This window comes from Stegostoma tigrinum, chromosome 37, assembly GCF_030684315.1.
Source record: "Stegostoma tigrinum isolate sSteTig4 chromosome 37, sSteTig4.hap1, whole genome shotgun sequence".
NCBI lineage: Eukaryota > Metazoa > Chordata > Chondrichthyes > Orectolobiformes > Stegostomatidae > Stegostoma > Stegostoma tigrinum.
In genome coordinates, this window is record NC_081390.1 from 22,504,036 (window position 1) to 22,526,651 (window position 22,616).

At 45.8% G+C, this 22,616-nt stretch overlaps 1 protein-coding gene across 2 annotated transcripts; it reads right to left on the reverse strand.

Moving 5' to 3' along the window:
• Positions 1-2,884: 2,884 nt before the first annotated feature.
• tysnd1 (trypsin like peroxisomal matrix peptidase 1) lies at positions 2,885-20,793 on the reverse strand. Of its 2 annotated transcripts, XM_048563577.2 has the most exons (4): positions 19,367-20,789; positions 15,262-15,392; positions 5,934-6,119; positions 2,885-3,678 (listed from the first exon to the last, which is right to left on the reverse strand). In XM_048563577.2, the coding sequence occupies exons 1-4, from the start codon at positions 20,485-20,487 to the stop codon at positions 3,461-3,463; spliced, it is 1,656 nt and encodes a 551-aa protein (XP_048419534.1). In that variant the 5' UTR covers positions 20,488-20,789; the 3' UTR covers positions 2,885-3,460. The 2 variants fall into 2 exon arrangements, with proteins under 2 accessions (XP_048419534.1, XP_048419535.1); XM_048563578.2 differs by lacking the exon at positions 5,934-6,119 and having other exon boundaries at positions 19,367-20,793.
• Positions 20,794-22,616: the final 1,823 nt, after the last annotated feature.

Consider the following 22,616-nt stretch of genomic DNA (forward strand, 5'->3'; position numbering starts at 1 on the left):
GAATGGCCTACTCCTGCACCTATTGTCTATTGTCTATTATTGTCTATTGAATCCCTACAGTGTGGAAAAAGGCCACTTGGCCCAATGGGCCCACATCAACCCTCCACAGTGCATCCCATCCCAGTAAATCATGCATTTCCCATATCTAACCCCGCTACACCCTTGAACACTATGGGCAATTTAGCATGGTCAATCTGACTAAATTGCATATCTTTGGACTGTGGGAGAAAACCGGAGTACCCAGAAGAAACCCACGCACACATGGGGAGAACGTGAAAACTCCACACAGTCACTGCCTGAGGGTGGGATCGAATCTGGGTCCCTGTGCTGTGAGGCAGCAATGCCAACAACTGAGACAATCTTTTGAAATTTTGGATTATCTCCTCTTCCACAAGGTCGAGTGTTAAGGTCATTACCAATATCAGAAACACTCTCTTGCTCAAATACCATGAGCTGCCAATGTGCCTTCTCCAAACTCTTTATATGTCCGCCCCTTCATCTTTGTACCATCAACAACTGGGAACAGCTTTTTGTTTTTATCTAACTTAACCAAATTCTGTCATAAGTCTGTACACTGCTCAAATCTCCCCTCGATTTCTGTTGCTTCAAAAATAACAATTCCAACTTTCCCAACTGAACTTTGTAGCTAAAGCACCCTCCCCCACACCCACACCAAATCCTGAAACTATTTGCGTCAATCCCCTCTATGAACCCAAGAAACTTTAAACTTTGAAAAGTAGTGACTGGATTCAATACTTCAAGAGTAACTTAACCAATTCTATACAAACCCTAAACACAAAAAAAAACCACAAAGAACTGTAGATGCTGGAAGTCAGAAGCAAAAACAGAAATTGCTGGAGAAGCTCAGCAAGTCTGGTATCATTTGTAAATGTTTATGTTCCAGTGACCCTTAGCTGTTTCTCTCTCCAGAGATGCTGCTATACCTGAGTTTTTCCTGCAATTTGTTGTTGCCTTAAAAATACTTTTCTTTCCTGAATGTCCTCAGAAGTCTGTGGAGGCCAGGTCATTCAGTATATTTAAGATCAAGATAGATAGGTTCAAGGGGATCAAGAGTTATCTGGAGAAAGTGGGAGAATGGGATTGAGAAACTGATCAGCCATGATTGAATGGCAGAGCTAACTCGATGAGCTGAATGGCCTAATTTATGCTCCTATGTCTTATGTCCCCTATATAAAAAGAGTTGTATATTTACCTATCACCTTCATGGGGTTTGTTTGTAGAATATTTTGGCTGACTTACTGGGCAGGTTGAATTGTGTTTCTTTAATCTTTCATGACACATGGATGTCTCTGACAAGGCCAGCATCTGTTGCCCATCCCTAATTGCCCTCAAACTGCATGACATGCTCAAACATTGCAGAAGGCAGGTGAGAAATGAACACAAGACGATGGGTATGGAGTCACATGGAGGCCAGACAGGGTAAGGATGGCAGATTTCCCTTCGAAAAGGCATCAGTGAACCAGATTTTTTTTACAACAATTAATAATTAGTCCTAATGACACCATTTACTCAGATAATTCAAATCCAATCTTTACAATCTAGATTTATTAAACTCATTTTTAAATTTGATTTAGCTGCCATAGTGGGATTTGAATCAATGTTCCCCAAGCATCAGTCTGGGCCTCTGGATTACTAACCCGGTGACATAGCCACTCTGCCTCCATTTCCTAGTGAGTAGACTATTCTCCCCATTCCTAATCTCACACTGAGAAGAAATTTACACTGAGTACCTTAGCCTCAGAATACCTTGCACAAGAGCTACCATCCAGTCGTTTCAGCTGCTCTGTCATCTGATAAGGTCATGGCTGTAGGGGGACCCACAGCGCTGTTAAAGAGGGAATTCCAGGATTTTGATGCAGCAACACTGAAAGAACGGTGATATATTTCCAAGAGAGGATAGTGAATGGCTTGAAAGGGAACTTATGGGGAAGAGGGTTGTTCCCATGTATCTGCTGTCCTTCTCCTTCTGGGTTTTAGATTTATATCTTATTATCATGTGCACTCAAGCAAACGGTACAAGAGTACAATGAAAAGGACAATTTTAAGTACCTGGGTAGAAATAGAAAAATGAAGAAATAAATTAAAAAGTTCAGCACTACAGTGTTCTTAGCATAAAAGTAGGAAAATAAAGACATGAAGTTAAAATGTTAAACATTACCGTCCTTTCTTGAGACATGGGCCTGGAGATAGATGCTCCAAATCGGGCTTTCCCCAGAAGAGCTTGCTGTCCCCTGTACTGGGCTAAGACCCACCCAGGCACATCATCGTTCACCTGACCGCAGCTACAATGTGAGCTCAGGCTGGGCCTAGCCGCTGCCACACCCTGTCACTATCGCGCCTCATAAGGTACATGAGAAATACCAAAAGCTAGAAGCAAAACTGAGAAAAGAAGAAAAAAAAAGTGGGCAGAATGGCGGGGGGGGGGGGGGGGGGGAGGGGGGGGTGACATTCGGGCTCGAGAGCAAGGACGTTGCCTACCCCACCGCCACCATCTTTAAAATAATTGCTTCTCTGGAAGTGGCCATAGATTTGGAAGGTGCTGCCTACATAACCTTTCACAGCAAAGCCTTTAAGAACTTTACACAGTTCCATTAGATCACTTCTAAATCTTCTCAATTCCAGTGAATGTAGAGATTGATTACTTAGTAACATCTGGTACAACAATCCCCATCTATGCAGGAGCAGTTGGCATTTTGCTCCTTAATGGATTTTACTGTCATTTGCTCCCCTCCATATCTCTGAATTGTCTTTGTGATACTGAGGCAAAGACTTTCCTGAAGTCCCATATAATACAGCCACTATCAACCATGTCTCACACCCCCTCAAAAAAAAACAATAGGAAGCCAGAATGCCTAGACCCAAATGGTTTCGGAAAGATTTATTCAGTTCCACTTGATTTAATTAGAATGTTTAAGGTTCACAATCTTCAATACTCCCTGTTAAATTGGGTCTGTGATCATCACTTCCTTCCTTTCCTCTGTGTTGCAAGACCAGAATGCTTTCCAACTTTATGACAGTAAATGAGAGGGACAGTGGAGTTGGCTAATGAAAGAAAACAGCTTTTCACATTGCTGTGATTTACACAAAACATTCAGATCTCAAGCTGACAGGCTTGAGGGGCTGAATGACCTATTCCACTTCCTACAAAAATCTCTTGCAAAATTCAAGTCACTTTGAATATTGAGAAATCAAGGTTCTGCATCATCTGAAAGTCAGGGATGAGGTTACAGCTTTAACACTTTCTCCATCTTTCTTAGATTTAAATCTGGATCAGGTAATCCATGACCAACAGATCTCGATACATTCCACATCATTGTTTCCAGAGCCAGGGAAGACAAGCTCCTCATTATTTTCAACTTTATGAGACTAATCTCCCAAAAGCATCTTGGACGTTCAACGAGGGGTCAAAATTATCAAAATCCTGGGTGACCCATCACAATTAGAGTTTGCTCTTCGGAGTAATCAGGAAGCCGTCCTGGGGTCTCCAAAGAGCGCACATGCGATCATTCACTTGGTTCAGTTCCTCAAAGACCGCAGCATCCCTTGTTTGTTTGTAACGAGAAAGCAAAGGCTGCAGGACAGTGATAGGAAGGCTGAAGTTTAGGTGGGGATAGCAGGCTCCTGCACTGTTGTTTCGGGTGTTGCTAGATACAATGCCTGTATGGAAAGATCACATACATTTCATATTAAAGCAAAATAGAGCAGGAGCTTTGGAGGCTGAGGGGTGACCTTATAGAGGTTTGTAAAATCACAGGATGTTGCTGGCTACGGAAGGTTTTAAAGAAAGACTGGATAGGCTGGGACTTTTTTCACTGGGGTGTACAAAGGCTCATTCAATAATGAGGGGTGTAAATAAGGTGAACAGTAAGTGTCTTTTAACCAGGGTAGGGGCTTTCAGAACTGGGGGCATTTTTTTCAGGTGAAAGGAGAAAGATTTAAAAAAAGACATAAGGGGCAACTTTTTTTACACAGAGAGTGGTTCATGTGTGGAATGAACTTCCAGAGGAAGTGGTGGATGTGGGCGCAATTACAATGTTGAAAAGACATTTGGTTAGGTACCTGCATAGGGAAGGTTTGGAGGACCCGGAGCAGGTAGATGGAATTAGTTTAGTTTGGGATTATGTTCAGCATGAACTGGCTGGACAAAGCGTCTGTTTCTGTGCTGTACGACTCTATGGCTTTATGAAGGGGATGGATAGGTTGAATAGCCAAGGTCCTTTTTTCAGGGTAGTGGAATCCAAAACTAGAGGGTGCAGGTTTAAGGCGAGAGGGTAAAGATTTATAAGCCACCTAAGGGGCAAGCTTTTCACACAGAGGGTGGTGCGTGTATGGAATGAGCTGCCAGACGAAGTGGTGGAGGCTGGTACAGTTACAACATTTAAAAGGCATCTGGATGGGTATATGAATAGGATGTTTAGAGGGATATGGGCCAAATGCTGGCAAATGGGACTCGATTAATTTAGGATATCTGGTCGGCATGGGCAAGTTGGACTGAAGGGTCTGTTTCTCTATGACTCTATAAAATGCTGAAGAAACTCAGCAGGGCTGGCAGTTCTGTGGGGAATAAACAGAGTTAATGTTTTCAGTCTGGTTTCTTTTTCAGAACTGACATATTTTAACCCTGGAGGACGTTTCCACAAGAGGATACATCAAAGGGGCCTGCCTGATATATATAAATAATCACAACCTTGACTTACAGATGGCAATATCAAAGTTTCTAGATGAAGCAAAACTTGGACACTTTGTGAAGAGGACAGTGTCGAACTTCAAAAAGGACAGTGACAAGTTGGTGAGATGGGCAGATGTAACGGTCGATGAGGTTTAAATACCATCACTTCAATCTGAGCATGAGCTCCCACCTCAGGATTAGCTTTATCTTTGCCTCAGGTGACGGGTCTGGCTGTCCCAATCATTTTCTCTCCTGCTCTCTCTCTCACTCCCTCACTGGATTCTTGCAGAAGGAACTGTGTCAACTGGGTTCAGTGATTCCTTGAGAAACCCTGCAACTTCATGCTACAATAGTTTTTTTTGTGGACTCTTCCACTTTCCTAGCTCTTTCCATTCCGACATGAAGCAGATGGGCCTTGTATAGAAGTAGAAATGCTAATTACCTATCCTCTAGATCTCAAATCCATTCTATTATGGTATTAAATAGATATTTTAAAGTATAATAGCTTATTAAACCTGATATTCTTAACACTTTTCAGCAAGACTTGGGAGACGGACAGTCTATCCATAGTTAGATGTTCCAGCCAATGGCCAGAGTTATAGAGTCAGAGTCATACTGCACAGAAACAGGCCCTTCGGTCCATCTTGTCAATGCAGACCAGATATCCTAAAATAATCTAGTCCCATTTGCCAGCATTTGGTCCATATCCCTCTCAACCCTTCCCACTAATGTACCCATCCAGATGCATTTTACACGTGGTAATTGTACTCACCTCCACCATATCATCTGACAGTTTATTGCATACATGCACCAATCTGTGTCAAAATATTGCCCCTTAGGTCCCTTTTAAATCTTTCCTCTTTCACCTTGAACCTATGCCTTTTAGGTTTTGACTCCCCCATCCCAGGGAAACGACCTTGTCATATTGCACTATCTCAACAAGCATTTTCACTCAGATCCCTCCGTCCTCATTGTAGCCAGGCCATTCAGGCTGTTTGTCAGACTGAATCAATGGAGGTCACATGACCACTTCATTCCTGTATTCTACCATCCGTTAAAAACAGACAGCCCCGAAATATAACTACCTTATCAACTTTATCTTTCTAACCACATCTTAATTCTTTTTTTAGTGATATTGACTGTGAAATAAATACATGGGAGAACACTGCTGCTCTGCTTTGAATAGTTGATGAAAAGTTCTCCTCTACAATCTCTAATGATGAAGTGACGACAGATTACATACCCAGTAACTCTCCGCTGCTTGTTCTAAAGACAGGGCCCCCACTGGTCCCAGCATGAACTGCGCATGTTGTCTGAAGCATTGCTGGCTGCTGGTCCACTGTGATCACTGCAGAGAGAACTCCAGCTGTCACTGAAGGCCCACAGCTCTGGCCAAACACCCCATAGGCAATGACACAGACATCCTCTCCTATGGGCAAAGAGATAGATTCACTGAAGGCACCACGGAGAATACACAGCGCTGAAACCGGCAATTCAGACTTTACTGATGATTGTGATCCCCCCAGCATCTCCTCTCAGCCCTCCTAGTGGGTGGCACGGTGGCTCTGTGGTTAGCACTGCTGTTTCCTGGTACCAGGGACCCCGGTTCAATTCCATCCTCGGGAAACTGTATGTGTGGATTTTGCACATTTTCCCCATGTCTGAGTGCTCTGATTTCCTCCCAAAGTCCAAAGATTTGCAGATTAAGTAAACTGGCCATGCTAAATTGCCCATATGCCCATGATGTGTGGGTTAGCCATGGGAAATGCAGAGTTGCAGGGGATCGGTCTGGGTGGGATACTCTTCAGAGGGTCAGTGTGGACTTGCTGGGATAAATGGCCTGCTTCCACACTGGCAGGATTCTATTGTACATCAGACTCAATCATCCTATTCGTTCAGCAGTTTTTGTCTAGTTTCCCCTTTTGAAGTATTCACCTCCTGCATACACTGTGGTAGCCAGTTCCATATTCTGTAGGTAAAGGATTTTCCCCTGAAATTCTCATAGAATCTATTAGTCTCCATCAACTAGTTCGACTATCTTGAACAGACGACAGCTGGTACTGGAGTTTCCTCACAAGTGGAAACATCTTCACTACATTTTTCCTGTCATATATACTTTTAAAGACTTTTACCAGTTCACCCATCAGTCTTAACATTGCTTCAGGAAAGACCCCGAGATTAGAAATTTGATTTGGGGACATGGTGCAAAATTGGCAGTAATATTTTAGTTGTTTGTTCAGTCAATGGACTAAAATGTCAGGTGGACATTCCAACATTTTCTGAAAAAAATTTCTAGCCCTCCTGCATATTTAACCTTCCTGATATTGATAAACTCTCAGGTCAGGGGGGCTGGGGGTGTCCTTCCATCCATTTATTTCCTCCAGTCTCTTCCTGTTCATCTAAATTCAAGGGGAGGTGATGGCCTTTTGGCCCATCATGTAGTGGCAGGCATAATGAGTAAAGATCTGTAGCGAGAAAACAGTCACTTTCAAAATATGAATAAGGCTTCCGCTAAAAATTCAATACACAGTCCATTAAACAAATGAAGAGGTGCTTAAAAATCACAAGTGCAAGAAATAGCTCCAGAAGTAATGTCCAGAAAAGAAAATGTCAGTATTTCAGCTGTTTGATCAAAGCTTCCTTCCCTGTGAATTCGCAGGATCTTGCACAGGTAGTGTTGGTGGGACTGCTCCAGTGTCTTGCAATACTACAGTACTCCAATGCAGTACTGAGAAACCCCTGCACTGCTGAAGGTGCTAGCTTGAACTGAAGCCTCTCATGTGGGTGTTATAGATCCAATGGGACTGTTATAAGAAGAATAGGGGAATTTGTCATGTTGTCCCATTCAAAATGTGTCCCTCAACCAGATAATCTGGTCATGAGATAGGAAGAACTGCAGATGCTGGAGTCAGAGATAACACAGTGCGGAGTTGGATGAACGCAACAGGCCAGGCAGCATCAGAGGAGCAGGAAAGTTGACCTTTCGGCTCAGGACCCTGAAGAAGGGTCCCAATCCAAAATGTCAACTTTCCTGCTCCTCTAATGCTGCCTGGCCTGCTGTGTTGCTCCAGCTCCACACTGTGATGCTTACATTGTGCTTTGTGGGAGCTTGTTGTGTGCAAATTGGCTGCTGATTTTCGAATATTACAACAGCAGTTACAACAGCACTTCAACAAAAAGCTGTAAAGTGCTTTAGGGCATTGTGAGCTGTAAAAAAAAGTGTTAGGTGTGAATTCAAATCCTTCTTCTGTCTTAAATGTATGTGGCTCTGATAGTAACTTGCACTCCACTGCAGAGTATTCAGCGGAAGGCATGCTCAGCTGGGAGGTTAGCTTTCGGTAAGGTGACATAAATGTAACACCAGTTTTGTTCTCAGCCTAGCATTACACACACATTGCCAGATTCAAGGCCATTTTACACAGTTATGTTTTATTTTGCATTCTGGGAGAGTTGAGCTGTGACCGGACTCCTGACATTTTAATCCAGCTCACATTCTGAAGCTGACATACAGACAACGTTTATGCTCAGTCAGCAGTTTGCACTCGCTAGTCCACAAGGCATTTTCAAACTAAACTGAACCATATCTGGTGCCTGAACAGTGTTGTGCCTGGTGCTGAGTGTAAAATATTCAAAGAATTTAATTCCCCAACACCAACCTCTCTTACCCTGAAAAAAATACACATTGTAAGCTCAAACACTGCTTTAAACTCACTGAGGTGTCCTCTCGAACATATCTCATGCCTGCCTACAAGAGATGTGCAATTTGCTCTGTTAATAAATGTCAATGTTAACTGACAACAAACACTCCCCTCTATGAACCGTTTCTCACCCAGTGACAGGGAGATAAGGTTTTATCAAACCTTATTGTGTGCCTTCGTTCCTCGTTCATTACAATGCATATCATGCATTGTCTCTGCCCCATTTGTGCCTTTACTCAGGGAACTCCCTACCTCACATACAAGAGATGAGCATGACACAAGTGTGGAACACGATACTGTACATATCAGGGAGAAAGTGCTTCAGTCAACACGTAGCAATCTCCACATACCAGTTTGATTTGTAACTGAAAGCCTGTGAGTAACTCACCAAAGCTCCTCCAAACCCATAACCACTACCACCTAAAATGACAAGGGTAAAGATAGCAGGGAACACCACCAGCAGCAAGTTCCCCTCCAAGCCACACATCATCTTGAGATGGAATTATATCACTATTCCCCCACTGTCATTGGGTCAATCTCCTGGACCTCCCTCTCTAAAGCACTGGGGGGTTGGAATGCACCAGTTCAATTCGGCAGGTCACCACCACCAGCTAGGGATGGGCAACAGACTGGCCTACTTCTGCTCTGAGGTCTTATGGTCTGACAACGCTGCCCCAGTCAGCCTTTGAACAAATAAAATTGGTTCCTAGATTCTTATGTTAATCACCACTCCATTATCTCAACAGCAGAGTCACCTGCCCATAATTGTGTGATACTTAAGTAAGAATTTCTAAAAGAAAACGGACTGACTCTAACTTCAGCCAGCTAGTCAATGATAGAACCATAGCATGTTTGAGGCAGAGAATGAGACCATTTGGTCCATTGTGTCATTTGCACCTAACTCAAGAACATTTTTAAGCTAAGATAACAAAGTGTGGAGCTGGATGAACACAGCAGGCCAAGCAGCATCTCAGGAGCACAAAAGCTGACGTTTCGGGCCTAGACCCTTCATCAGAGAGGGGGATGGGGAGAGGGTTCTGGAATAAATAGGAAGAGAGGGGGAGGCGGACCCAAGATGGAGAGAAAAGAAGATAGGTGGAGAGGAGAGTATAGGTGGGGAGGTAGGGAGGGGATAGGTCAGTCCAGGGAAGACAGACAGGTCAAGGAGGTGGGATGAGGTTAGTAGTAGGAAATGGAGGTGCGGCTTGAGGTGGGAGGAAGGGATGGGTGAGAGGAAGAACAGGTTAGGGAGGTGGAGACAGGCTGGGCTGGTTTTGGGATGCAGTGGGGGGAGGGGATGAGCTGGGCTGGTTTTGTGATGCAGTGGGGGGAGGGGAGATTTTGAAGCTTGTGAAGTCCACATTGATACCATTGGGCTGCAGCGTTCCCAAGTAGAATATGAGTTGCTGTTCCTGCAACCTTTGGGTGGCATCCTTGTGGCACTGCAGGAGGCCCAGGATGGACATGTCATCTGAGGAATGGGAGAGGGAGTTGAAATGGTTCACAACTGGGAGGTGCAGTTGTTTGTTGCGAACCGAGCGGAGGTGTTCTGCAAAGCGGTCCTCAAGCCTCTGCTTAGGTTCCCCAATGTAGAGGAAGCCACACCGGGTACAATGGATACAGTACATCACATTGGCAGATGTGCAGATGAACATCTGCTTAATATGGAAAGTCATCTTGGGGCCTGGGATGGGGGTGAGGGAGGAGGTGTGGGGGCAAGTGTAGCACTTCCTGCGGTTGCAGAGGAAGGTGCCGGGTGTGGTGGGGTTGGAGGGCAGTGTGGAGCGAACAAGGGAGTCACGGAGAGAGTGGTCTCTCCGGAAGGCAGACAAGGGTGGGGATGGAAAAATGTCTTGGGTGGTGGGGTCGGATTGCAGATGGCAGAAGTGTCGGAGGATGATGCGTTGTATCCGGAGGTTGGTGGGTGGTGTGTGAGATCGAGGTGGGATCCTCTTTGGGCGGTTGTGGCGGGGGTGGGGTGTGAGGCATGTGTTGCGGGAAATGCGGGAGACGCAGTCAAGGGCGTTCTCGACCACTGCGGGGGGAAAGTCGCGGTCCTTGAAGAACTTGGACATCTGGGATGTGCGGGAGTGGAATGCCTCATCGTGGGAGCAGATGCGGCGGAGGCGGAGGAATTGGGAATACGGGATGGAATTTTTGCAGGAGGGTGGGTGGGAGGAGGAGTATTCTAGGTAGATGTGGGGGTCTGTGGGCTTGAAATGGACATCAGCTTCTAGCTGGTTGCCTGAGATGGAGACTGAGAGGTCCAGGAAGGTGAGGGATGTGTTGGAGATGGCCCACGTGAACTTGAGGTTTGGTGGAAGGTGTTGGTGAAGTGGATGAACTGTTCGAGCTCCTCTGGGGAGCAAGAGGCGGTGCTGATTCAGTCATCAATGTAACGGAGGAAGAGGTGGGGTTTGGGGCCTGTGTAGGTGCGGAAGTGGGACTGTTCCACGTAACCTACAAAGAGGCAGGCATAGCTAGGGCCCATGCAGTTACCCATGGCCACCTGCTTGTCTGTAGGAAGTGGGAGGAATCGAAAAATAAGTTGTTGAGGGTGAGGACGAGTTCGGCTCGGTGGATGAGGGTGTCGGTGGAGGGGGACTGGTCGGGCCTGCGGGACAGGAAGAAGCGGAGGGCCTTGAGGCCATCTGCATGCAGAATACGGGTGTATAGGGACTGGACGTCCATGGTGAAAATGAGGTGTTGGGGGCCAGGGAATTGGAAGTTCCTGGACCAAAGGGGAGAAAATGGAGTCCAGATAGGTGGAGATGAGTTCAGTGGGGCAGGAACAGGCTGAGACAATGGGTCGACCAGGGCAGGCATTTTTAAGCATTTAGTCCAAAGCACGGCATTATATGTCTGGACAGCATTTTCAATGAGTTGACAGTCTGTGCCTCTGGTAGCCTCCAGACTCCTACCACCCCCTCGGTGAAAACATTTTCCTCATCTAATCTGTAATCATTCTAATGTTGACTTTACAGAAACGTTTCTTTTTTAAAAAATCACTGATTTTAATTCCTCAGTAAAGCAAGACTGCATTACTTTGATCCATGTAAATTGTTGATGATTTGAAAGTGAATTTACAGAATATAAAAGGTTCCATAGAATCATAAAGGTAAGCTAAAGTCAGCATCGTCCCAGGGCTGCTTTCTAATTAGAGAGAACCTGAGAGAGTCTTAACCGGAGAGTCACCACACCTCAGGCTAGGGGAGAGGCTGAGAAGGAAAATACACATTCTAACCTCAGTCAGTATTGGTGTCATTCTGAATCATTACCCAATTGTGTGTAGAATCATACTGTGCAGAAGAGATCCCTCGGCCCAACAAGTCTGCACCACCAAAGTAATACTAAATGTACGCTAGTCACACTTTGCCACACTTCACACTTCGCCTTGAATAATTGCCTAGTGATATTATCAGAGACTATTAATCCAAAAACTCAGCGAATATTCTAGGCATAGTAGGAACTGCAAATGCTGGAGAATCTGAGATAACAAGGTGTAGAGCTGGATGAACACAGCAGGCCAAGCAGCATCAGAGGAGCAGGAAGGTTGACGTTATGGGCCTAGACCGTTTTCTAAAGAAGGGTCTAGGCCCAAAACATCAGCCTTCCTGCTCCTCTGATGCTGCTTGGCCTGCTGTGTTCATCCAGCTCTATTCCTTGTTATCTCTAATATTCTAGGAACCTGGCTTCAAATCTTACTATGGCAGACAGTGGAATTTGAATTCAATGCATTTAAAAAATCTTTGAATGAAGAATCTAATGATGACCATGAATGCATTATCGATTGCCAGGAAAAACCCACCTGGTTCACTAATGTCCTTCAGGGAAGGGAAATCTACCACCCTGACCTGGTCTGGCCTGCATGTGACTCCCGTCCCACAGCAATGTGGCTGACTCTCAACTGCCCTCCGAAATGCAAGCCACTCAGTTATATCAATTCCTACCAAGTCACAACAAAGAATTGAAACCAATGAAATGTGAAATCATGAGAGGCACCGTTTTAAGATGAGAGGGGGAAAGTTTAAAAGAGAGGTGAGAGGAAGGCCTTTTTATGAAGCAGAGGGTGGTACATGTCTGGACCAGTTGCAACATTGTCACCAAACCAGCAGACAAAAGAGGAGCCACCATAATACAGAATAGAACAGGCTACTGTAAGGAAGTACACAGACAACTGAGCAACCAGGAACATCACAGACTGATCTGACCAAAAAACGCACCAGTCGACTGAACAGACTGACCAAGACCTTTAATCCAGATGTTCAGAGTATCCTGTGTGCTCTCATCCCGGGGTCTTCTCACATAGAAGACTTCTATGGCCTTCCAGAGGTGCATAAAGCCAACACACCCAGACGTCCCATTGTACCCTGGTAAGGATATGGGACCCTGTGTGAGAACCTCTCTGGCTATGACAAGAGTATCTTGCAACGCACTGCACAGGGAAACCCCAGCCTCTGTCACGACACCACAGATTTCTTACAGAAACTCAGCACCCGTGGACCAGTCGAACGAGGAACGTTCCTCGTCTCTATGGATGTTTCAACAATCTACACCAGTGACAGGGCTTTGCTGTAACTGCCTCAGTACTCAACACCACCAACTGCCAATTTCCAGATGCCATCCTACACTCAGCCGTTTCAACCTTCACCATAATATCTTCATCTTTGACAACAAGTTCTTTGTCCAGACACGGGGAACAGCCATGGGGATCAAATTTGCACCCAATATACCAACATTTGCATGCACAAGTTCCAGCAAGATTTGTTCACTGTATAGGAACTCTGACCAATGGTAAATGCCAGATACACTGACAACATTTGAGAAAACATTGAAACAACTACAAAGCGAAATCAACAAGTTCCATCCCACCATCAGACTTAGCATGGGCTACTCTTCAGAATCAGTCTCATTCTCGGACACAGACATCGCTATCAGGGATGGAGAACTCAGTACCTCTCTCACTGCATGCTCATGGATAACCTCACGATGCTACACTTCTCTAGCTTCCACCTGAAATAAATTAAAGAAGCCATCCCCTAAGGACAGAACCTGCACATATACAGGGTCTGCTCAGACCAGGAGGAACGCGATGGACTCCCAAATATTTGAAGGGTGCCCTCATAAGAACAGGACTCAACTCATCGATCATCAATTCTAACGTGCCACCGTGAACAGATGTAATGACCTCCCCAGAAGATAGACACAGGATACAACTGATAGGGCAACCTTCATTGTCCAGCACTTGCCTGGAGTGAAGGAACTATGCCAAGCTCTTCACAGCCTTCAACATGTCATCGATGATGACAATAATCTCGCCAAGATCATCCCTACGCCTCCACTTCTTGCCAAATCTTAAAGAGACCATAGTTCGCAGCAAACTTACCCAGCCTTCAGGATAACATCAACCACAACACTGTTCAACCTTGTCACAGCCACCTCTGCAAAACATGCCATGTCATCGATGTGGATACCACCGTCAAACATGGGGACACCGCTCACCATGCACATGGCAGATACACGTATGATTTGGCCAATGTTACCTATCTCATATGCTGAAGGCAAGGATGCTCCCAGGCGTGGTATATTGGTGAGACCACACAAATGCCATGACACCGGATGAATAGACACTGCGCAACAATCGCCAGACAGGAATATTCCCTCCCAGTCGGGGAGAACATCAGTGGTCAAGGACATTCAGCCTTAGATTTTCGGATGAGCATCCTCCAAAGGCAGACTTTGAGATACACAACAACGCAGAATCACCGAGCTGAAACTGATAGCTCTGTACCCATGAAGGTGACATCAACCATGATCTTATGCCACACTACTTGTGACCCCATCACACTGTTTTGTATCTATAAAACCTACTTAATGGTCCGGCTTTGACACCATCACCTTGATAAACTGTTATGACCTCTGTAACTTAATTTGTTTGTACAGTTTTGTATTATGTATTACTTTGGTTAGATGTTCAGCATGCGAATCTCATACCTACCATGTTATTCCAGTCACTTAATTTGTCTCCAGCAACACCTTACTTCTAATTTTTTGTAAATATCTCTCTGCCTCATTTAATCAGATGATAGGTCATCCCTTCACTTGTTATTCACTTTACTCACACCACCTAACACTTCTGATCACCTGCAGAGACTTATTATTTAACACTCCACTCACACCATCTGTATGATCTTTTTATCTCTCTGCCCTTGATCTCTTTGTCTACAAATGCTGCGTCTGCGTGCCCTTCTCTCACTTCACCTGACAAAGGAGCAGCACTCCGAAAGCTTGACAGTTCAAATAAACCTGTTACACCATAACCTGGTGTCATGTGACTTCTGACACCATCCACCTCAGTCCAACGCCAGCACTTCCACATCTGCAATATGCTGGCATGGGAAGTGGTGGTAGAAGCAGATACAACAGCAATGTTTAAGAGGCACTTAGTCAGTTTCATGAACATGAAGGGAATAGAGGGATAAGAACCTTTTGCAAACAAATTAGATTAGTTCAGAATGACATCATGATCGGTACAGTCATGGTGGGCTGAAGGGCCTGTTCCTGTGCTATACTATTCTGTGCTCCATGATCTATGTTTTAAACTAAGCAAGTCTGGCAGAATCTGTAGTCACAGAAACAGAGATAACACTTTCAGTCCATTGCATCTGTTCTTCAGAACTCAAGTCATCTCAGACTGGAAACATTAACTCCGTTTCTCTCTCCATAGATTCTGCCAGAGGTGCTGAATTTCTTCACTTTCTGTGTTTGTTTCAGATTTCCAGCATCTGCAGTATTTGGCTTTTATTTGTATATCATTTTTGATTCCGGTTAATAAACTGTTTTTCTTGCATTATCTTTTGTGCCATTCCTTACCTGTGTTAAACGCTGAAGCAGCAACAGGTACTTCAACATACAGCAGGTCTTTTTCCAGTTCCACCAATGCGACATCATAGGCTGAATTGTCTTTTGTAGCAAACAACACTCTTCCCTTCGATGCAAGGCAGCTGCAGGTACACAGAGGGATATGTCAGAATAAACTTACTAGGGCCTAATCACAAAGTAAAGGACAGCAATTATTCTGGGGATCAGATGGTATAGAATTTGTTGCAGCATGCCAATAATGTTAGGGAGCACACATGGTCATGTTGTCATCTGCCAAAAAAGGACTAAACACCTCAAGGAGGGGTAAAAGACCTAATATCAACCTCAAACGTACATTTTCTCTCTTTTCTTGATTGTTTATCGTTAAAGTTTTAACTTTTAAACTTACTCAGAGGGGAATGGAGAAGGAGACTTCTGAACCGGACAGCGGTGCGGGAGGAGGGGAGTCCCAGGCTGGAGCGTGGCGCGGGGGGAGGGGAGTCCCGGGCTGGAGCGCGGTGCGGGGGAGGGCAGTCCCGGGCTGGAGCACGGCGCAGGGGGAGGGCAGTCCCGGGCTGGAGCACGGCACGAGGGGAGGGCAGTCCCGGGCTAGAGCACGGCGCAGGGGGAGGGCAGTCCCGGGCTGGAGCACGGCGTGGGGGGAGGGCAGTCCCGGGATGGAGCACGGTGCAGGGGGAGGGCAGTCCCAGGCTGGAGAACGGCGCAGGGGGAGGGCAGTCCCGGGCTGGAGCACGGCGCAGGGGGAGGGCAGTCCTGGGCTGGAGCACGGCACGGGGAGAGGACAGTCCCGGGACGGAGGATAGCGCGGGGTGAGGGGAGTCCTGGGCCAAAGGACAGCACAGGGCAAGGGGAGTCCCTTGCAGACTGGAGGTGAGGACTCAAGTTTCAAAGCCCTGTGCGTCCGGAAACTCGGCGCTGGCACAGGCTGAGGTGAAAAGGACTATAATTCGAGTACTACTTTTTTCTTTTTATTCTTATGCTGGACTTTTATTTATTATTCCTTCAGATTTGTGCCAAAATACTTAAGCATCTGTGCCCAAGTATCTTGTGCCTAAGAGGGTGCCATAAACGACAACATTGCAAACCTTTCACTGCACTCTCTTGAGTGCACATGAAAATAAAGCTAATTCCAGTTCAATTTAATGATCTTATCGACTTTGGTTGAAACTTTACAAACTATTTTTTTAATAACTTTTGACATAAACGTTTTGAACAAGTCCCTGATGTGATTTTAGCCATTTCCATTCTAATTAGCTGCCTTACTTAGAGTCAATTGGGTCAGGAAGCAGACAGAGCCCCGGTGTATGTTAAACTGTATCCTGCATGGGTTAACACTGATATCAGCTGGTTTCTGTTTCACAAACTCTGTGAAAGATTTGTTTTACAAAGGGTAACCACAATGCAGAAAAAAATGACACAATGGCTGATAATAAAGTGTGAAGCTGGATGAACACAGCAGGCCCAGCAGCATCTCAGGAGCACAAAAGCTGACGTTTCGGGCCTAGACCCTTCATCAGCGAGGGGGATGGGGTGAGGGTTCTGGAATAAATAGGGAGAGAGGGGGAGGCGGACCGAAGATGGGGAGAAAAGAAGATAGGTGGAGAGGAGAGTATAGGTGGGGAGGTAGGGAGGGGATAGGTCAGTCCAGGGAAGACGGACAGGTCAAGGAGGTGGGATGAGGTTAGTAGGTAGGAAATGGAGGTGCGGCTTGGGGTGGGAGGAAGGGATGGGTGAGAGGAAGAACAGGTTAGCGAGGCAGAGACAGGCCGGGCTGGGTTTGGGATGCGGTGGGGGAAGGGGAGATTTTGAAGCTGGTGAAGTCCACATTGATACCATTGGGCTGCAGGGTTCCCAAGCGGATTATGAGTTGCTGCTTGAGCGATAGCCTCTGGCTTTCATTAACTCAGGTTCACCTTTGCATCCTAAGCTCTTGACTCGTACTAAGGCCCATTCACTGCTCACTGACCCATACTAGTTGCTGGTTGAGCAACACCTTTAACAACATGTTAAAATTTTCATCTTTGTTTTCAAATCCCTCCATGGTCTCACGCCTCCCAATCTCCAAAGTTGCTTGCTACCTGGGATCTCTGCACCCTCCATTTTTGGTCTCTTATGCATCCCCAATTATAATTACATTACCACTGTCACGTCAGCTTTCAGTTTCCTTCACCCTAAGTTCTGGAATTCTCTCTCTAAACCATTCTGCCTCTCTAACCCTCAGTCCTCCCTTAAGATGCTCTTAAGAATCTCACACGGATTTCTCGGACCAATTTTTGGTTACCTGGCTTACTAGCTTCTCATCTGGTTCAGCATTAATTTGCATGTTGTAAAATGTTGCAAAAACAAAATGCTAAATAAATGGAGGTGGTTGCAAATATGGTAAACATTCATTCATCAAAGGAAGAAGCAGGCCCCATTCTGCCTTCCATTTGGTTTAGCCACACTCCTTGAGGGGCAGGTGGTAATGTTGTGACTCTATGACGAGATTTGAAATTGAGAAGCCCAAGCTAATAGCCTGGAAGTTCAAATCTCACCATGGCAGATAGTGAAAGTTACATTCAATAAAATCCGGAATTAAAAGCTGGCTTAATTGATGACCACTGGTATACAAACTCATATGGTTCACTAATGCACTATTGGGAAGCAAATCTGAAAATCAATCTACACATCACTCATATGTGTCTTGAACCTGGGTCAGAGGTGGGCACTACCAGTGTGCCACTATCAACCCTTGAAACCAATTATTTTCAAAAAACATGAGCTCTTTTCTTTACTAACTTAGATTTCGAATCAACCTGTTCAGAGATGTTATTACACAGCCAGAGGGACTTCACCCAGGTCCCCTGGTTCGGGGTAGGGACACTACCTCTGTGCTACAAGAACCCTTGAAACTGGATCACAAAAGTGTGACCCAATGGACATCTGTTACTCTTAACTGTTCCTAATGCACAAATATATCTGTACTCAGTCCGCTCAGAATGAACTGTAGTAGCTGTGAGAAAGATTCATCATATACTGCAGAACTATCCCAAAATGTTTTCTGTTCAATGAACAAAGGTGTGGTTTCTGTTGTTATGTTATAAAAGTAACTGTCCTCTTGTAGTGTCCCTACTCGTAGACCAGGAGGCCCAGTTTCAAGTCCCACTTGCTCCACCGGTATGTAACAACAACATTTCTGAACAGGTTGATTGGGAAAAATAGGTTAAAAAACCTGCCCACAATCATAATTTTAGGCACACATTATCTTTGATTTTCTGACCGCTGATGGAAATTTAAGGAGATAGAGTTAATGGTAAGAGATAATGGGAACTGCAGATGCTGGAGAATCCAAGATAACAAAGTGTGGAGCTGGATGAACACAGCAGGCCAAGTAGCATCTTAGAAGCACAATAGCTGACGTTTCAAGCCTAGACCTAGGCCCGAAACGTCAGCTTTTGTGCTCCTGAGATGCTGCTTGGCCTGCTGTGTTCATCCAGCTCCACACTTTGTTATCTTAGAGTTAATGGTAGCTGTGTTTTCCCTAGGATGAGGGATTTCAAGATCAGGGGGCACATTTTTAAGGTGAGAGGAAAGACACTTAAAAAAGACACGAGGAACAATTTTTTTTACACACAGTGGGTGGTTCGCATGCGGAATGAACTTTCTGAGAAAGTGGTTAATGGGGGTACAATTACAATGTTTAACAGACATTTGGATTAGTACATGATTAAGAAAGATTCGAAGGGATATGGGCCAGGAGTGGACAGGTTAATTTGGGATTATGGGCAGCATGGACTAGGTGGACTGAAGGGTCTGTTTCCATGCTGTATGACTCTATGCCACTACAACAGGATTCAGGCTTTGAAGCATGATTGCTCCTCAAGCCTAGGAGTCATTTCATGAAGTGCAGCCTCTGAGAGTTAATGCTTATAGACTGAAGCCCTGGAGATAGATTTGAACTTACAATCTCTGGCTCAAAGAATGAATGTCCTGCACCAAATGCGCATATTGTTTGGTCACAGAAGGCTTCATGGCTGTTTTTTAAACAAGTTCAGACGTTACGCAGGTCCTATAGCAATATAATACTTTGACATAACTCTCCAGCCAGAATTCGTACCTGCCCGAGTCAGGCTGTATTTTCACTTCGACAGCCGATGCCCGGCCCAACACATGACGACATGTAAGTATTAACCTTGGACTGATGACCACTCCCGAACCCCACACTCCATCACTCTCCAAAAGGGCAACTACACCAAACAGTTGGGTCAGGACACCCTGCCACCTTGAGCTGGGCAGGGGCAAGTGACCAGACATTGGGCAAAATGACACGCTTTTGCCATTCTTATCGAGGGCATTCCAAATCCTTCTGATGGCTTTGAATATGCAGGTGATAGAACACACCAGTGTCAATCCAACCCACTCGTGGGCCTTCCAGCACAGTGGAGCGGCGATCAAACCTGCTAAATAGTACAGACCGTGCAGCTTGAGATAAATGCCACCTCCTTCAGTCCCAGGCAGACAGCGAGCATCGGTCAAGATCACCGCGTTGCGCTCTCCAGCCAGATTACTCACGATCCCTTTACTGAATGTGTTCATGAAGACCTCTGACCAGAAGCTGGCGAATGGGGATGCACAGCTGAACAGGGTCTGCCCTTTTCTCAGGAGTTCACTGCTCACGTACTGCAGGCTTTCTCCACCCTGGGAGCCCCTTGCCCAGCTTGGGCACTGCAGCAAACCAAACCAGGCCAGGTCCTCGAGGGCAGCCTCCTGGTCATCGAGGGAGAAGTGCCATTGGTCTGCCTCATGGTACAAACTCTGGAAGGCTTCCCGAAATTCCAGGCAAGGGAAAGCCACCAGAAAAGTGGCAGGGCCGTAGCCCTGGGACCTCACCAGCCCTGAGGCTGGCACCTCTGGGTTCAGGTCAGGGCTGGGGCTCTCTGACAGGGGCTCAGAGCGGGGTTCGGTTCGGCCTCCTCCTGGGCTGGTCCTGGCGCGGAACTGGACCTGGATCTGCAGATCCCTGTGGAAAGCCCCAGGAAGCAGGAAGGGCTGGCGGCTGAGCTGCTGCTGCTGCCGGAGGAAAGGGGAGAGGATCTGGGCATGGCAGAGCACCAGCCCCCGCTGGCGGTCCAGGAGGAGCCCGCTGCAGCTCCGCGCTCCGTCCCAGTACCCGGTAACTCCGGCTTCACTCCGCAAACCCGCAGAGACGATGCAACTGCAGCTTTCCGGCGAAATCATCACACGCTGCTCCGGGATTCAATGCGAAAGCAAAAACTAAATACGTTTACTTTTCTAACCCGGAAGCCGATGCATTTACCACCCCCCCTCCTGCCCTAGTGTCAACAGCGCTTTGCAATGTGCTCACTCACTCAGTCACCTTTCGGTCCTTCCAGTCTTACCTGGGAGTCACTGACTGGCTCAGCACTGACTACCCTTGCTTCAGCAATTTCAGAGAGTGGTCAGGAACCCGAAAATCACGCGTAGGCCACACCAGGGAATCAGAGAATTCCTAGCCGCTACTGTGTCCCTACCTGAGTACAGCATTTGAATAGTGTAGACACTTCGAAGGGGAAACTAGATAAACAGCTAAAAGGAGTACGATGATTGAGTTTGATGTGCCACGGGATCCCTACACTGTGGAAGTAGGCCGTTCAGCCCAGCAAGTCCACACCAACCCTCCAGTATCCCACTAAACCTTCCAGCTTCCTTCCATAAAGGGCATTGTGAACCAAATGGGTTTTCCTGACAATCCGCAGAGGTCATCATTAGTGTTTTTTAAATTGAAGGTTTTGAATTTTATTGAATTCAGATTGCACCACCCATCATAATAAAGTGTGGGGCTGGATGAACACAGCAGGCCAAGCAGCATCTCGGGAGCACAAAAGCTGATGTTTCCGGCCTAGACCCTTCATCAGAGAGCCGGGTCTAGGCCCGAAACGTCAGCTTTTGTGCTCCTAAGATGCTGCTTGGCCTGCTGTGTTCATCCAGCTACACACTTTGTTAGCTTGGATTCTCCAGCATCTGCAGTCCCCATTATCACTGGTCACCACCCACCATGATGGTATTTGAACCCAGTCCCCAGAACATTAGCCTGAGGTTCTGAGTTATATTAGTGAACCAGATGGGATTCTTCTGACAAAGGACAAAGGATTTGTGGTCATCATTTAAGTTTGAATTCCAGATTTTTGTTGAAGTCAAATTCCATCATCTGCCATGGTGGGGTTTGAACCCACGTCTCCAGAATATTCCCTCAGTCCAGCACCTCCTTTATGTAAACGGCGTATGGCAATGGTTACCATAATACTAGACTTTTTAAAAAAAAAGCAAGTGTTAGAACACGGAGTAGGCCATTCAGCCCCTTGAACCTGCTCCATCATTCAATGAGATCATGGCTGATCTGTAGTTTAACTCTATACACCTTCCCTCAGCCCATATCCCTTAACAAAACAAAGCAATCTTTGATTGAAAACTAACAACAGATTTCGCATCAACTGACATTTGTTGAGGAGCGTTCCAAACCTCTTCATCCCATTCTGTGGGTCCAAGAGAGAAAACCTGTTAATGTTTCAAGTTTGGTATAGCCTCTTTGAGACGATTAGACTCCAGAGTAGAAGTCAATTCAGCCCACTGAGTCTGCTCCACCATTCACTGAGATCGTAGGTTGATCTATTAATCCGAACTCCATATTTCTCCATTAATTCCTCTTCCTGATTAAAAACCTATCAGTCTCAGCCTTGGATATACTTAATGACCCAGCTGCGACAGCTCTCTGTGGTAAAGAATTCCACCCTTTTACTACTCTCTTGAGAGAAGAAATCTCTGTCTTAAATGTGTAACTGCTTACACTGAGATGACGCCCTCTGGTTCTAGACTGTTCCACAACAGGAAACAACCTCTCCATATCTACCCTGTCCAGTCTCTCCAGAATCCTGTATGTGTCAATAACCTCACTGTTCTTAAAAGAAATTCTGATTTTTATTGAGTTTAAATTTCACCATCTGCCATGATTCAACCCGGGCTCTGAATTAATAGCCAGTGACATTACAATACCATTGCCTCCACTTAACACACCCAGTTTTGAATAATTGGGTTTATTTCTAATCCAAAATGAAAACAGAAAGGGCAGGAAAACTCAGCAGGTCTGGCAGCACCTGTGTACTCCTAAAATGATGACCGTTCTAGATTCTCCCCGTGAAGAAACATACTCTCGATCTTTCCTTTGTCATTCGCCTTTAGCATCGTGCATACTTCAACTCCAGGGAGGATAGGCCTAAACTGCTCAATCTCACTTTGTAATAACTGCAGAGAAGCTGGTAACCCATCACCATGGCACTGTTTATTTTCACGTGGACTGTGACCAGCTACCT